At 38.1% G+C, this 17,512-nt stretch overlaps 1 protein-coding gene across 1 annotated transcript in view; it reads left to right on the forward strand.

Annotated features, from left to right (window-relative positions):
* The window catches only part of DLG2 (discs large MAGUK scaffold protein 2), a 597,632-nt gene that overhangs the window by 325,659 nt on the left and 254,461 nt on the right, over positions 1–17,512 (forward strand). The window contains exons 8-9 of the mRNA XM_026034918.1: positions 10,051–10,195; positions 13,165–13,306. Coding sequence (XP_025890703.1) covers positions 10,051–10,195; positions 13,165–13,306 — 287 coding nt within the window. The remainder of the gene's footprint in view (positions 1–10,050; positions 10,196–13,164; positions 13,307–17,512) is intronic.

A 17,512-nucleotide genomic window follows, 5' to 3' on the forward strand; every position in this document is an offset into this window, starting at 1 on the left:
AAATCCTGACCCTGGTGAATCAGCAGAAGTTTTTCTATGTCAAGTTGTATTCATGTCAATGCATTTGTGTAGCTGTCAGCAGGTAGAGAAAACTTCTCTGAATCAATGCCATGGAAAAAAAAAAAATAGTCGTGTTTTGTGACATTATGTGTAAGCAGTAAAAAATTGCCAAGACCTTTCTTGCTGCCTGCAACACTGTCTAGTTGGAGATSAGCTTGGAGCACTGTTTTCCAGTCAGATGTGAAGGTGACTATTCATTTTGTATGATGTATTGAGAACATTAAAGGAACTTGCTTGCTGGGTTGGTGACCCTTTCTTTAGTTCTTGTTGTTAACCTATGTGGATAGTTAGAACTTAAACAATAAGTGGTGCTATCAAATCAAAAGACAACCTAARGCTTTTATCATCTTTGGCATGTCATTTTTTGCATGCTCTTAGCACATAGAAATTAAAATCACTTTTGTATAATGATTCCTCTTATTTCTGTATCAAAATTTGTATTTTCCTTTTTTATACCTTAATTTGCTATTTTACACCTTATTTCCATTTTGCTTACATTTTTGTTGCTGTTCTTTCTTGTGGAAAGAAATCTTCACAGTTGTGAAGAATTGCTGATTTTTGTTAACTTCCTGTTAACTTCTCACCAACCCACTTAAGATAATAGATAATATCTGCTAAAAAAAAAAAAGTTATAAACCCTGCATTCCCCACCTCTGGTGTAACCCAGTATATTCATTATGAATTTGAATTGGCAAATAATTATTTTATCCACCATTATGAAAATATATATATATATTTTTAGTAGTATATGGCTGTTAGGGAGTTGGTCTGTTGCGCTTTCCTCATTGCTGTCAAATACAGACGTTTGCAGGTTTTGCAGGTTTCATCATTCCGACAGGTTTCTACTCCTGAACTCGACCTCTTAAAATGACTAACACAATTCAAGTATTTTTTACGTGCCATCTCCTGACTGCTTCCTCTTTAGTCGTGACCTGTTTATTACCTACCCTTGTCTCCTTTTATTGCTACGTTTCCCCATTCATTTAAAATAAGGAGGAAAAAAATCCRTCATAACCATTCTGTCTATTAGTCATCTACTTGGAGACCAAGCTTTTTATTCCTGCATAAGAAAATCCTAGTCAGCATGCTATTTGTATACCCTAATCCTGACATTTTTGGAGATTAGGTTATGGGATCAAAATCTATTTCTAAAATACAGACAGATTGCAAGTATTTTTATCTGATTCTCTGCAACAAGAGCACCTTCAGTGCCCTCAATATCTTTTTCCTCTACCTTGGGAAGTATCTGTCAGTTCATGACATTTACTTCATGTTCCTCTGTGAGCAGTGAATGAAAGAATTCATTCCTTTGGCTGTGTTACCACTTGTACCAAYACAATATTGCCCTTGTCATCTATATGGTTCTACTTCTGCTTCACTGATTCCTTATTTGTTATTTATTTGGACACTTCCTTAATATTTTTCTTCTCAGGAGTGGATCGATTCTTGGTCTTTTCTTGCCCCATCATTTCCTGTAAATTTGATAGAATTTGCTATCTTTCTGGAATTCATCAGTGAATGTTGTTTTTTTGTATCAGTGTTCTGATAAGTTTGTGTGAAATGCTTTCCAGTTTCCAAATGAAATGCAAATCAAATGATTAAAAATTAAGAAGGAAAATCAAAGCAAATATTAAAATGTATAAGACTGAGGTTTCATCTGAGCTTTTCACAGTTTGATGTCCCTACTATTATTAAATGCAGATTGCTAATGGTGTGTTAAGCATTCTGAGGAAGTATTATGTAAATACTAAACATTGTGATTATTGTGAAATCTATACACAGGCATGCAAGCGCAGCTCTGTTTCTGTAGCACTGAGCCTTCAGTTGAGGCTCATTATCCCGAGCACTTCCGCAGAAAAATGCTCTATTGTAGATTAATTCTGAGAAGCTCCAAAGGAAAACTAGTGGAGGAAGCTGAAGGTTCCTCATGCCAAAAACTGAATTTAGGATTTTTGCTAGGTATATATGAAAGGAAGAGAGCTGCTCTGAAGTTTACAGGTAGGAGGAAACTACTTTTGTGCTCTAGCTGATGTTGATGATTGTGGTTGTCTCAGGTTGCTTTTATTTGCACTGGAAAGCAACAAGGGGGAATCATGTACAAGATTTCACTGGATCACAGGATAATTCAGGTTGGAAGGGATGTCAGGAGTCTCTGGTCCAACCTCCAGCTCAAAGGAGGGTCATCTGTGAGATCAGACTCGGTTGCACAGGGCTTTCTACAGTCATGTTTTAGAAACCTCCAAGGATGGGGAGTGCATAAACTATTTGGGATAACATGACCCTGTGGATGGCAGCCCCGACCTCACTGGTTGCCCCAATGTGCTCTGCCTCCTCTGGGTCATTGATAAAGATGATCAGGAAGAGCTGAGAATGACTGAGTTGAGAATGAATCTATACCTCTCAGATGACCATAATTTTCTTTATCTTACTGTGGAAGAGATTATGGCTATGTTTACCCATAATATGTTTAGCCAAACATATGTTTAGATTATGTATGGCTATGTATATATATATATATATGGTAGAATACAGAGTGAATAATTGAGAAATCACTATAAAATTATGCTTATCCTAGTACAAAAAATGCTGTTGGCAAGGTATGTTTTAGGGAAGGTTTCCAAAAAATAAAGCTTGAAAAAAATGCTTAATATTTATTTTTTATTAGTACTCGTGTAACTTTTCAAAAACCTTTCAAACTTTCCAAAATATTTCAGTGTTTGAGCTGTTCATATTAGGCAGTTGTTTCTTGGACTKCACAGATAGTATCAGACCTTTGTGGGGTTACTTGAAGCAAAAAGTGATGTTATTCCCAAAGTGCTGCTCCAAAATTATTTTGGCTATATTGTAGCGTGGTCTGCAAGGACAAGATTGGGATATTTTTGCCCATTTTGGATATTTTGTTGATATTTGGATATCAARCTATACCAGGAGAGGCTCTCCTGAAGCGTTCCTTAAGCATTCCAGATGCTCACAGGCTTTCAGTCCACAGAACCAGATTAGTCCAAAGCAGCCCCCGTAAGACATGTATGTGTGGATGTCATGTCACGACCTCTCTTGCTGTGGATTTGCTGTGACCCCTGCATGCTGTGCACTCGGCTGGGTGCATGCACAGGGTCAGCATTTCGCTGTTACACCAGGTGAAGGACAGACACTATCCAATTGGGCCTGAATGTAACGGGAACAGATAATGCCTGATTTGTAGGTTGTACGGCCCAACTGGCACGAAGCAAATACATTAGGAAAAAATAATACTCTGAAATGAGGAATAATAAGTTTGTGCTGAACTGACTCGGGGAAGACACGACTGTGGCTGCATCCCTCCTGATGCAGTGCTGGGCTCAGAGCCAAATTTATTCTGTCACTGACTCTGGCCTTACAATGCTTTCTCTAGCTTGCTGGTCTTGCCTTAATAAAAGCAACTTTTCCAGTCAGTTCATGTTGTTTGGCATTGTCCTTAGGAAGAGCATCTTTTATTCCAACTTGTTTCTTACCTACCTTGTGACAGTGATAAATCAAGAGACAGGTTGCTCAGAAAGGTAGTGGAGTCTCCATTCTTGCTGATATTCCAACCTTGAGCTGGGAATCCCTTCCCGCCTCAGCAATCCTGGGTTTCTATGAGGATGATAACTAACGCAGCCAGGCTGCTTCTATTTTCACTCGATTGAAAGGTTATTGTCATATTCACTGGTCTCYGCCAGAGCTGTGATTTTGTATCGTTCAAAGGTAGATTTGCTAGGATCAGTAAATTATCAGTATCAGTAGCAATAAGTCCCCCCATTTATTCACTGTAATGATGCTCTCATTACCTGGCTGTTCCTACACAGTTTTATCATCCTCATGCCTTTTTATTATCCTTAAAAACATGAGTTTTCTACCTAAATCAGTATGAGCTGGGACTGAAAAATCAAGATCAAGGCTCAGGGTTATTCACATTRCACATGCACACACTGCCTTGAACCTGTTAGTTCAGTCTCACACTTACCTGCAGAACACAAATTCTTGCTTTACTCTGCAAAAAGTAGTTATAATTTGAGACAATTAGCCCACAGCTACTTATAATCTAAGCAAGATAATTTAAGACAGAATAAGAGATAATGTGACCTGCAGGTAGGCAGCTGGTCGGAGGCCAGTGCTTTGCATTCACAGCCCAGCTGCCACAGGGCTGACTTGGGAGTCCAGGGGATCATATGTGACCAGTTAATCCAGACAGGTCGACTTTCTGYGGGCTTCAGCATGGAAGAGCTTGTCTCTGTTGCCTTTGAGATCATGCTGAGCTTTACAAAGGCCACCAGCACTCGTAGGCTGGGCACAGCTGCCAGGTCACAGGTGCTCTCAGGCGGATGTTCACTCAGGGCGTGTTCACGAAAATCCACTTTCTGACCAAAATGGAAGATACAACACAAAGCAAACATTGCCACTGGCAAGGTAAAGATCTCCTCTTTCTGTGTTTTTTAAAGTGAATCAGATCTCATTTGCTCTAAATTGGTGGATGAAAGGAACAATTTTCCTTAAAAAAAAAAAAAGAAAGTAAATGAATTAAGACAGACTTATTCCTCCTGAGCTCTTTTCTTCCCTTATCAGCTTATGCTCTTGTGAATGCAGTTATTTTTTAGAGCACTTTTACAGTCATTTGGGGAATTCAGAGCTTTTTACTCCAGCTGCTTTTGTTTTCTAATATGAATCCAAGATTTTTTTTTCTAAATAAAATAATTCTAGCTTATGTTTACAGTTCATTGCCTTCATTATGCCACTTAAGAAAAAGAAATCTATCTGTCTCTTTGGCAACATTGGTTAATGATTTCCCCCATCACTCAAATATGCTCTTTATTTCGACTTGCAATTATCTTTCATTTCTTCTTTATTGCTATATTATTTCTTCCTCTTATTCTTTTCCTGTAGTAGCAGMATGTCCTCTTACCACATGTTTTCTGTTTATAGAAACTGCTTTTTTGGTATCCTTTTTTACTCCAGGTGTTCTCTGCATTTCTGCATGTGAAACTTACCAGGGAAAAAAAAAAAGAAAAGAAAAAAGAAAAAAAAAGAAAAAGAAAAACAATTCACACTTGTCCCATGGTTATTTTCTTTAAGACCTTTGTCTTGCTGCTCCAGTGGCAGCTTGTTTTGGCTGTGGTGTCTGAGTCTTGGAGCTGAGGTTGCCACCTCCTCCAGCTGTAGCTTTCCACGCCCATTGACCTCTCAGGTAAAACTGGTTTTAATGTCGCTTTTAGGACTTTTTTTTGTTCTCTTTAACATCTCTTTTTGGACTTGTTAAATTGGCTTCCTAGAGCCAGAAGGCTGGTGTGCGGGTGYTAATCTACCCACATAGTGTATGTCAGCCCCTCTGCACAAGCGCTTTGGTATCTCAGAGGGTGTATGCCATAGACACTTTGTCTTCTTATTTTGTGCACCCTCCCCACTCTTTCTCTTCTTTACCTCTGACTCAACTTTTTATTTTATTTATTTATTTATTTATTTGCAGATTATGCCCTCTGGTATGGTTGGCTCAACAGTGGGAACTGAACTTTGGTATCCTGCATTTGTTCTGCCACAGCCACTGGAACACAGACAGTGTTAGTAGTTGAAATAGTCGATAGCTGAAAGAGCCTGTAGCAGAAATTCTGTTAGAATRGATAACTTCTATGGAAAAAATCAAAATTCAGGAAATTTGTCGTGGAGACTGTATGTGAAATTCTCTCCCTAACAATTTTATAAGAAGGAACCAAAATACTATATTTCCTAGTAACCACTTTTACCTAAGGTTTTGACATAACAACACGATTCTTTAGCATCAGGTTTTCATTTCTGTGTATCAGAATGCATTTAAATATTTATTCATGATACTGTCTTGTGAGTAGCTAAAAGTAGAAAATTTATTGTTAATGCATATAGTATGGGAGCTGTAGATCCAAAGCAAGGACAGGCACCTTTACTACAGTCTAAAGGAAAACTGGAAATGTATTTTTGGTGGTGTAATTGCAAAATGATACCAACAGAAATAGAGGATAGTGGCTTTATCTTTTCAGAGCGTTCACATTTAAAAAAGACCTTATTGCACCATGAAGAATCTTTATCTTAATGAATGCAACAGCTTTTTCTGTTTGTTTTGCTTGTTTATTTGTTTGCTCCTGATATAGCTTAAGTTTTTGTCGCTAGACCATCTAGACCAATGAAAAATTCTTCAGTAGCAAGCTTCCTTTCTAAGATTCTGGCTTTTAGGGAAGAAAGCTCTACAATTTTCTACATATTTCTGAGGCCTTAGATTGCCAGTTCTGGTATGTGTTGCTGGAATTCCTTCCATAGTTGAACCCTGTCTAATCATAGCATCACAGAATGGTTGGGGTTGCAAGGGACCTCTAGAGATCACCCAGTTCAACCTCCCTGCTCAAGCAGGGACACCCAGAGCACAGGRTACAGAATGGCATCCACGATTGCATCCAGGCGAGTTGGAAGATCTCCAGAGCAGGAGACTCCACAACCTCCCTGGGCAGCCTGTGCCAGGGCTCTGTCACCCTCACAGTAAAGAAGCTCCTCCTCACATAGAGATGGAACTTGCTGTGTTTCACCTTGTACTCATTAATTACCCCKTGTCCTATCAGAGGCCTCCACTGAGAAGAGTTTGACCCCATTCTCTGTACATCCTCCCCTCAGGTATTTCTACATGTTGATAAGATCCCCTCTCAGCCTTCTTTTCTCCAGGTTAAACAGGCCCAGCTCACTTAGTCTGTCYTCATAAGATAGATGTTCCAGTTCCTTAATCATCTTTGTTGCYCTCCACTCGACCCTCTCAAGAAGCTCCACATCCCTCTTGTCCTGTGGAGCCCAGAACTGCACCCAGTACTCCAGGTGCGGCCTCACCAGAGCTGAGGAGAGGGGCAGGATCCCCTCCCTTGACCTGCTGGCAACACTCCTCCTGATGCAGCCAGGGTTGGCMCATTGGCTTTCTTGGCCACGAGGRCACACTGCTGACTCATAGTTATCTTGGTGTCAACCAAGACTCCCAGGTCCCTCTCCGTGGAGTTGCTTTCCAGCAGGTCGACCCCTAATCTGTACTGATGCCTGGGGTTATTCCTCCCCAGGTGCAGGACCCTGCACTTGTCCTTCTTGAACCTCAGGAGGTTCCTCTCTGCCCAACTCTMCAGCCTGTCCAGATCCCTCTGGATGGCAGCACAGCCCTCCGGAGTGTCGGCCACTCCACCCAGCTTGGTRTCATCYRCAAACTTGCTCAGGGTGCACTCCATGCCCTCGTCCAGGTCATTGATGAACGAGTTGAACAGCACTGGGCCCAGTACTGACCCCTGGGGGACACCACTGGCCACAGGTCTCCAGCTGGACTTGACCCCATTTATAACTACCCTCAGCTCTGCCATCCAGCCAGTTCTCAGTCCACGTCACTGTCCCACACTTCCAGATCTAACCCACACTTCCAGAGCTTCCCCGCAAGGATGTTATGGGAGACAGTGTCAAAGTCTACTTTGAAGGGTTATATTTTTCCTCAGATTTTCTTCCATCAGTCTTCTCTTTGAAGCTCTCGTTTGTATTGTCATTTCACCTTCCTTCTAATTCTACCAAGCATTAGCACTGTCCACTYTACTTTTCCACAACATTCTAAAGTGTATATGCACTAGGAAATAAAAAAAGAAACATCCTTTTTACATAATCTTTGCCGTGGTACTAAAGATATTTAAGTGTATAAAGAAAAGAAATGCATAGCTACTCARATATTGAGTCATAGTTTAGAACTGTGCAGTCTTTAGTTCTTACTTTAATATTTGTGCAGCTTTAATTATTACCAGACAGTTCAGAAGCAAGACCTGTCAAGCAGATAGAAGTTCTATATGTATCTTATTAAACTTCCCTTTTTTTAAATGGCTGTTTGCTTTTTTTTTTCTTGTTTATCTCCACATTGCACTACTGTATCTTTCAGGTATATTGTGATGGGAATATGACAGTCCTACCATGTTTTTCATTTCCTAGATTTCCAGGGGGAAAAAAAAAAACTTTGAAAAGAGACTGGAACAAGTCTATTTGTTTTTATTTATTTATTTTTTTTTTTTGTAAACTCCTAAAAGGATCAGAAGACTTCATTTTGTTGGGTTTTTTTTGGTTTTTTTTTTTTTTTTGGAAATATTTTATAGTTTGTTTAGACAGTGCTATCATACTTTACTTCTGTATCCTTTAGAATAAGACCTTTATCATTTACACAAGTATAGTGAGAGGCTATATGAAATTTTCTTATTTTCTTATTTTCTTATTTTCAAAAAGGTCCCATCCTGAGTTAGAATGAAACACAGCAAAATTACAATGTACAGACAGCAAAGGAGGAAAAGAATGTGATTATGTTGCCAGTATGAATTTCCAGTTTTTAAATGAGGTTTAATTTCGTGCAATTCTTCTTACAATTAGCCTAGTAATTTAAAATAAATTTGCTTATTAAAAGTGTATATGTAGGCTAATGTTATTCATAACAAAAAAAGAGATAAAAATTCATAGAATACAGAGAGTTCTATATATATATAAAGAGAGAAGGCCTGTCAAAACACTGTACACAGTGTCAGCAACTCTCTTCTGAGTGTTAGCAATGTATCATTTCTCTTTGTGTCAAATTATCATAATATGCCTGTCATTGCTTCTTTCATTTAACCTTAAAACTGAGTCTGGGAACTATGTATGGATTCAAAATGCAGACATAATCCTTACACTGAGCCATACTGTGCAATATCAATCATTCTCTCTCTTGGTTTTGATGATATCATCTTGGTATAAAGCATCCTCCAGTACTTCATAATATCTGGATTTCTTTCCAGTTGCCAAACCCTATGGCAGTAACTTATTATGCCTTTTCACAGCCAAGTCTCTCATAATTTACTAATACTGATTTAGTTATTGCATTCTCTGATTTATAGCTATATTATATTCATCTTGGTTGAGGAGCTTCTTCCATCTTGCATAAGCTTGAACGCTTTGCAAGGAATGCTTGCAGTAACTGTAAATGTTCAAGAATAGCCCTTTAAATCACTGTAAAATGTTTTATATATAAGTGTCTTCTCTAAAAGTAGGCTTTCCTGTAGGCATACACTAATTTGAAATAAATCTGAAGCTTTAGTTACTTTTTTTCTCTCTCCTGTAACTTTCTGTTCAGTTTGCATCGTTTTCAGGGCAGGAACCAGTCACTGTTCTGCTCCTAGGAGCCTACAGTTGCTGACCTGTGGATACAGTGGATTTACATGTGAATAAATTTTATACTTCACATTTATATACTATACTTGAGCTTTATTTTTGTCTTTTTTTACCTTTTTTTTTTTAAACTACATAAATAAGCAAGACTTATTGTCACCATCTTCTTCCTTCTTTGATCTATAGTCCTGTCCTCCTCTCCATGCTTATGGTTAGGTATTTCTCTGTCCTTATGAAACACGCAGAATCAATGCAGACATCTTCTTAGCACTTCAGTGTGTGTGTTGTGCTTACAGAAAACTGACAGTCTTTCACATACAAAATCTCTTTTCCCCCTTGCATAACTACCTCTATTCAACTGTCAACATAATGTCATGGGTGAAAAGATTTTAGGGTGTGGAGTATTTCTGAGGTTTGGGCAGTTGATCTGGAGACGTCAAATAACATAAGTACATTCCATAGATGATGTGGTGCTGAGTTACTGAATTATTTTTAMATATAGTATTATGATGATAATTGATGATAATGTTAAATTTAATGTTTTTGTTAATGTTAATGTTAAATTTAAAGTTAATGATGATACTGGCAGTGGAATATAACAAAGGAATTTTGTACTAACAAGTCCTTCTGCCATCTCAAAATATTTAGATAGACTATTATAATTTTCTGATATTATCAGTACTGTTAAAATGAGTTCTGTAATCATCAAGGCTTTTCTTCAGCATTATTTTTAACATGGTGATAACTTCAAGACTGCATGAGTTTTTTGTGTCTGTTTTTTGCATCTGAACTCACCTGTCTTATTTCTCCCTCAAGGTAAATAATTACAGTCTAGAAGAAGTTACCCATGAAGAGGCCGTCGCGATACTGAAGAACACATCAGATGTCGTGTATCTCAAAGTTGGAAAGCCCACCACCATTTACATGACCGATCCTTATGGCCCGCCAGATATTACTCATTGTAAGTGACTTTTGCAGTTCATTTTGCATGAGACTTCAGTTTCTCAAATGAATGTGTCTTTTTTCATAGCTTGTTCAAAATACCCCATTAAACTTTATGAAACAGCTTGGGAAGCTCCATAAATGAATGTTTATTACCCCGTAAGTATGCTTCACACTAATGAAATACCACAAATAATATAACTGTACTGTAAAATACTTTTGCAGCAAAAGTAGCAATGTAGATAATGTATTACTGAGCTAATTCCAGTCAACCGTTGTCCAAACAAGCAGATTGAACAGTGTCTCTTATGACAGTTAATGTGATAAATATATGCAAATATATACAGAGATATTATTGTATTTGTTGCCTGGCCCTCTGTCCACTGAAAAATTAGAACCAGCAACACGCCATCCTGTACAAATTTACATGAGAAAAAATCTGAGGAAAATGAATATGGTGTTTGGATATTTACTTGGAATTTGAATTACTGCTCTACCTACACAAATCTATCAATTTTCTCTGCATTTTTAAAATCCTCTCCCACTTTGCTTCATTCTCAGTCTTGTCCTTTATATATGTTCATCTGACATTCTATCACTGAAAATAAAGACATTGTATTGAAAAATTGTTGTTAGAAAAGTTGTGGAAACAGTTTAGCAAAGCTCAGTGCAAGATTTGTGTGTGGGAAAAGGTGGATTTATTTTAGAACAAATTGATTTACCTCAAGTTTCATACCACAAATTACCACAATTTACCACAATTTTCATACTCTCTTGCCAGCAAACTCATTCAAGCCTGGCACTCAGGTACGAAGACAGGTATCCAAATGATCTGTCCAGGACTCCCTGAGACAACTGAGCACAAGGGAGGCTGGCTATGGGATTCCCAGCATATACATATATATGTATATGAATCCTTAGCCTGTCAATCTGCCTTTGTACCTCTTAGGAGATGACAGTGACAGAGGATCTGTGTATCCTCTTTGGGATAATCCTTTGGTTTGACTGGTGTCCTTTGTCTGCTTATCTGAGCATCCTAGACTCCAAATTCAATCTTTATCTACTCCCATCTTCTCCTAATGCCTCGAGTCTTTGCTTTAATTTGAATATAGGCTGGTTTGTCCTCAGAAAGTGGAGTTTTGCTGAGTATATTAAGGACCCATTAAGGTGCCATCAACAGGTCCCTTTCTTATAGCTGTACCTTCCTACTATTCCTCCTGGTGCTTCCACACGGAGCCGTTCCCATCCCTTTTCACTCACAGCAACATTAAGATATTTCCACTGCAGCTGTCTATTCCCCAGTTCTTGCAAGGCTGACCAGTTCATTACTGGAACTCCCTTCCCTCATGTAGTTGATGTTTAAATACTGTGTGACTGCAGTTCCACTAGCAGCTGGGACCAGCTGCCACCATCGAACAACTGGATGGCAGTTTAATTTGTGTCAGTAACTGATCCATATCCTATTAGACCATCTGCCAATAATACTAGGGGCATTTAAGGCCATGAAGACAACCAAGGCCTGGAAAAGGCAGCTTTTCCCTGTAAAAAAAGAAAAAAAAAAGCCCAGAGATTAAATTCTTCAGCACTTCTTCATAGTGTTGCTCAACTGTGGACTGACAAAGCTGAAGAGAAATAAAACTGTTCATAATCCTCCTTATTCAGACTCCATAAAAGCGGAAGGGAAGGTTTTGTAATATGCACATCAGGTGGTGTACTCGACTGTGCTGAGGACACCTATTTACTTAGCAAATGTTACAACAGATGGCATGATTGTTCAGCAACAGTCTCGTCTGGATTCTTAGCAAAGCCTGAGAAGTAAAACAACTAAATATCCCCATCCAATCTCCTGCATTGTAATGATTCCTAAAATAATAACATAGGGGACTCTAAAACAGTATGTTTTGTTAGGTCAGATCAGCAGCATATGAGAAGATGGAAGCAGTTCTAGAGGTTGAAAAAGGTTGAAAAAATKGCAATAACCCATCCCAGGCTGTTGGTTCATGGAGATTTATTTATCCTCTGGGAGCCTTTCGTTATACCTACATGTTCAGAGTATTTCAGTGTGGATAATAGCCTTTCCCCATAGAGATATTTTGTTTTGAAACATTGCATATCTAAGCATTTGAAAGACTAAGACTAGGAAGTTTAAATGTCTTAGTTTCATGAGAAAATCATAGCTCACTGAAGACATATGTGTCTTTATTTTTCCTATTTGTCATTTCCTTTTCAAYTGAATTAACTAGAGATTTGAATTGAATTGTTATTGCATCTCTCCATTAATAACATCCCCAGTAACTTGAGAACGGGAAAAGGCGGATAAACAACAACAAAATCTGAAGACACAATATAAAATTAGACCTGTATTCCCATAATTAGCATTATTAATCATGGCATATATAACATTTGAATCTGCTTTCTGTTTTATATCCAGATTTACCGAGATCTGAGTGATCATGCCAGCTATATTGGTACTGAAATTTCAATTATATTAGAAATTTGACACTTTAATATATCCCAGTTTTAAATATTCCTCACACATAATCCTTGCCATATCTAAAGTTCCTGCCTTAATCCTGCATTAAGCTCTTATTGGATTATTCCCATTGATTTTTATTGGAGCCAAAATGATGAGTGTATTTTTCATCTCATTCTTTCCTACCTAAAATTCCTTTTTCTAGTCTGTCATAATTAAAGAAAATGTTTGTTTCCTCTCTTGCATACTGTTCTTTCACACTCTGCAGAACGACCATGTTATTAATAACAATGTTATTGTTGTTGTTGTTGTTATTATTATTATTAGTGTTAATATTTTGGGAAAATCCCAACTGTTCATTGTTTTACTGCCACGTTAAATTTTAATCTCTCTCAGGCACAGACTGTTTTGGTGTTATATACAGCAGTGAGCACATTGTTGGTACTTTACTGAAGATGTTGTGACATAACCAAGCAGGAATGTGGCTAACAAGAAATGCTTGTTCTTACCATCAGCTTATTCTCCACCAATGGAAAATCATATACTCACTTCTGGAAACAATGGCACTTTAGAGTACAAGGCATCTCTGGCCCCGATCTCACCAGGAAGATACTCACCCATTCCAAAGCACATGCTTGTGGAGGACGACTACACCAGGTCAGATGTTTTTCTTTATTTGCTTTCTTTCATGGCAACTGCAAAGAAAGGGAGCTAAAACAATTAGTGCAGCTCAGACAGAATCTGGCTGTTGACACCCRTGTTCAAAGGAAGATGAAGTGAAACTATTACAGGTACGGAGAGTGCTAAAAGAAAAATCAAAGAGATGAATGATAACCTGAGGTCCATGATATATGGATGCAATCCTTCACGAGTTCCTAAACAACAGGGTTGCGTTAGAGCAATGCTGAGATTGAGCAAAATATTCTGCTTCTTAACAGGTGTAGCAGCTGCAGTAACTCCTTGCTAGCACAGCTAGAAGATTTTAGGATCAGTGACTCATCTGGCTCACTGCGTGTATGGGTGGAGTGACTGCACATGTGTTTGTACCTGTCCCTGAGAGTGTGCCCTGAAAGGTCTGGCTTGTTTAGTTTGGTGAAAACAAACCTGAAGTAGGCCATAGTTGCTCTGTGTACATATCTTGAAGGATAAGTGCCACAAAGAGTGAAAAATATGGGAAAACAGAAAATCTGTATAAACTGGCTGTGAATAAATTTAAGTGGAAAACTTGGAAAAAAAAAGTCTTAATCATTAATCATAATATGGAAGAGCTTTCTGTGAGAGAAAAAGAAAACTGCATATACAATAAYACTTGATACCTTTTTAAAAGGGATTCTTTGGTGTGATTATCTGTAGTAGGAAGAGATTGAGTAAAATGACCCTAGAACCCCTTTCTATTTCTTTCTTCTTGCACTCCCAAAAGATCCTATTGTATGGAAGAGAGGTAGCAGAATTTTATCCATTTAGTTTGTTTCCAGTGAAAAAAGAGGGAAAATGCTGAGAGGGTTCTTTTTTGCCTTGTGCTATATGAACACTGAGTGTCACTGATGAAACAGTTCATCTGTTTTTTCATTTGTRTGAGGAGAGCCACCGTTGACTTGGAAGGCAGCTGTTGTTAAAAGCATGAAATGAGCTCTCAATATAATGTCTGTTGCAACACAAAATACTAAATCTTTTTTTCTTCTGCACTTCAGTATTTATAGATTGGCTGTGTTTAAAGCTAGAATAAGAGCTGTTCTGAGGATCTAACCTGGYCTGCTGGGTATCCCAAGCCAAGGAATCTCACCCACTTACGTATTCATCAGCTTCATAACCTACTAATTTGCATTACATTTTTCTGGTTGCTTCTGATTAAGATCTCAAGCTGCTTAACTTGTTGGATCAGAGAGATTCAGAGTAACTAAATCATGATACAGTTTTTAATCAGGACATAAAAGTTTGGAAACCACACCTTGCTTCCCTGGCTTGGATAAATGAATTGTTCTTTGGCCTTTGTCCTTTGTTTTGAGTAAGGATATAAAACCTTCCATTTATGAGACATTCCTTTAGGATGAAWTTTTCTCCCAAGGATTATAACAAGCAACATATTTTAATTAATATTTAAACTAATTGTTTCATTAAGTTGTSTATTAAGGCCTTATATGGTCTAGTATCACAGAYTCACAGAATATTTAAGGTGGAAGGGACCTCTAGAGATCATCTAGTCCAACCTTCCTGCTCAAGCAGGCACACCTASAGCATGTGGCACAGGGCGGCATCCAGGYRGGYTTTGAAGACCTCCARAGWAGGAGACTCCACAACCTCCCTGGGYAGYCTGTTCCACTGCTCTGTCACCCTCACAGTAAAGAAGTTCTTCCTCACCTGGAGACGGAATTGATGTTATGATTCCTTAAATGCATGTGTAGAGAAAAAAAATACTAATATAATGTCTAGGTTAGACTAATGAAACTTTTGTCAGAAAGCTGGTAAGGCTGAATTCTGAGAAAGGCCTCAAAAGGTTTAAAAACAGCAAAAAATGCAACTTCAAAAGTAACTAATAGCTAAGGAGACCAAGAAGCTGCAGAGTGTGGAAGGAGTAATCCTGAAGAAGAGAATCATTACCCCACTGAGCATGGGATAACCATTCATTTTGAAGAGCTACAAGGTATTGCAGAAGTAYACTTATATGGACATATGTTTCTTTATATTTCATGTGGTTGATTTTAACTTACTAATTAGTTCTAGTAAAAATAGTAGAAAAATCTGAAACAGAAGACGATGGCATTCCTAACCCCTTGGTACACAGCCAATACAAAGCAAAAGAATGCTGCAAGAGATGTATTGAAACAAATTCCTGGAGATACGTTGAAACAAATCCTTTAGGAAGAAAAAATGATTTTTTTATTTTTTTTATTTTGCTTTGAAATAAGTTACTTTGCTATTTTATCTCCTGATAATAACGCAAATTCTGACACAGCCCTATTCTCAATTTGTTGTTCACACCAACCTCCATTTTCTGGTGTTTGGGAAGAATTAACGTAACCCTGTGCCCCGTGCTCCATGTGTGCCCTGCTTGAGCAGGGGATTGGACTAGGTGATCTCTAGAGGTCTCTTCCAACCTCAACCATTCTGTGATTCTGTGAATGAATACCCAGCGAAGCATGAATATTCCATGGTTATTCCTGTCCTGCAGTATTCTTGCTGTCTAGATTTTCAGAATAATGTGTTCTGCAATGAAAGTCCCAACGTCTCCTGTAATATTAGCACTACTGACAYGGAAAGCTCCATTTCTCTACAAATGTGACTTGGTATGGCAGGCATATTTGAAGGTGTCAGAAATTAAGGTGTCAATTAATTAGGGCAGAATCTTGAGTAGAACTGAACTATCAACCAAAATCTTATATTTCTRAGCAGACATTTATTTCAGTCTATTGAAAAGGAAGAGGATACTGTTAATTTAGTAATATGGATGATAATTCCTTGTATGCCACACTGACCATTAGAACGCAAAAGCACAAAAATGAATGTAATATGTTGTTACTAAAATAATACACTTCTTGCTGCTGCATTTCCTCACTGGGAATACAACCATCAGCTCTGTTTGCGAGACACCTGAACATGAGTCAGGAGGCCAGATTTTCTCCTCTGACTTCCTTTGTGAAGAAGCTCTGACCTGCAAACTCCTTAATCCTTGAATGAGGATGAGCCCTTTTTTATTTAAATGCCCATGTAGCTAATTATGGCATACTCAGTTAAGTAGGAGGTCTAGGAAACCGAGCACTATCGAAAATCCTACAGTTAATCCTGACAGTGATTTTCACACCTATTAACTGGGAATAGTGATCACACTCTCTCTGTGCAATGCTGTAGGATTCGCCGATGAGTCTGCCTTTAAAATGCAAAGGTATTTGGAAAGTCTTCGGTGCTGACCAGTTTCAAAATACTTAAAATCCTTTGGGAAATTAATTATCATTATTGATAATTCTACTGGCCCTATAGATCCCTTGATGCATCATTTATAATTAGGTTTCCTCACATAATTTTTTGTAATTAAAATGATTCCAACCACTGCAGTGCTATCCATTAAAAMTACCTGGTTCTCACTATAATAGGTTTTCAGAGGTAATTTGCATGGTGATCACATAGGGAAATTTATTACCCATGCAGTTATAATATGACAAAACTTCGGGCAGATTTCATTTGTGCCAGCTAAAAATATTTGGAACAGTAACTTCTCCAGTGTAAGAGGTGTTTGCAATATCATAATTCTTTGTACGTCTGACTTGAGAAGCTGATGGCAGACTTTCWTTTAACTTACTGTAATGAATATATCTATAAAGCTTAAATGGTTGAACATTTGGCATAATCTATCCACTTTTTCTCACTTTTTTTTTGTTTTGTCACATTTTAAATTTTAAATAACGGAATTTCAGTTTAGTGAAAGTGGATAAAAGCCATACACCAGTAGCTTCATCAATACAGTCATCACATTCTTCAAGGAAGTCCTTATTTGAATTATTTTTTAGTAAGATGCTGGCGATGTGCAGGCAAGCCAGGTGATTCCCTGACTGCACTGCTAATGTTTTCCTAATGAAAATGCACAATGGGGTAAAGAGGAGTAATTGTGTTTTTGTGTGTTTGACCTGCTGTTTACAAAAGGGAAGAACTAGTGGCAAATGTGACAGCAGTTAAGGTCAGAGTGGCTGTGAATTGGTTCAGTTTGGGATTCAAAGGAAGTCTGGGAAGACAGTAAGTTAATACTGTAGTCTTCAAAAGAGCAAACTTCAGCTTTTATTGGAGACTTGATAAGCAAAATCTGTTTGGATGCTGTCACAGAGGCACAGGGTCCAGGAAAAAATGGCTGGAGACTCTAGAGAAATATCATGG

The sequence above is a fragment of the Nothoprocta perdicaria genome, unplaced genomic scaffold, assembly GCF_003342845.1.
Source record: "Nothoprocta perdicaria isolate Ctin4 unplaced genomic scaffold, notPer1 scaffold_152, whole genome shotgun sequence".
Classification (NCBI taxonomy): domain Eukaryota; kingdom Metazoa; phylum Chordata; class Aves; order Tinamiformes; family Tinamidae; genus Nothoprocta; species Nothoprocta perdicaria.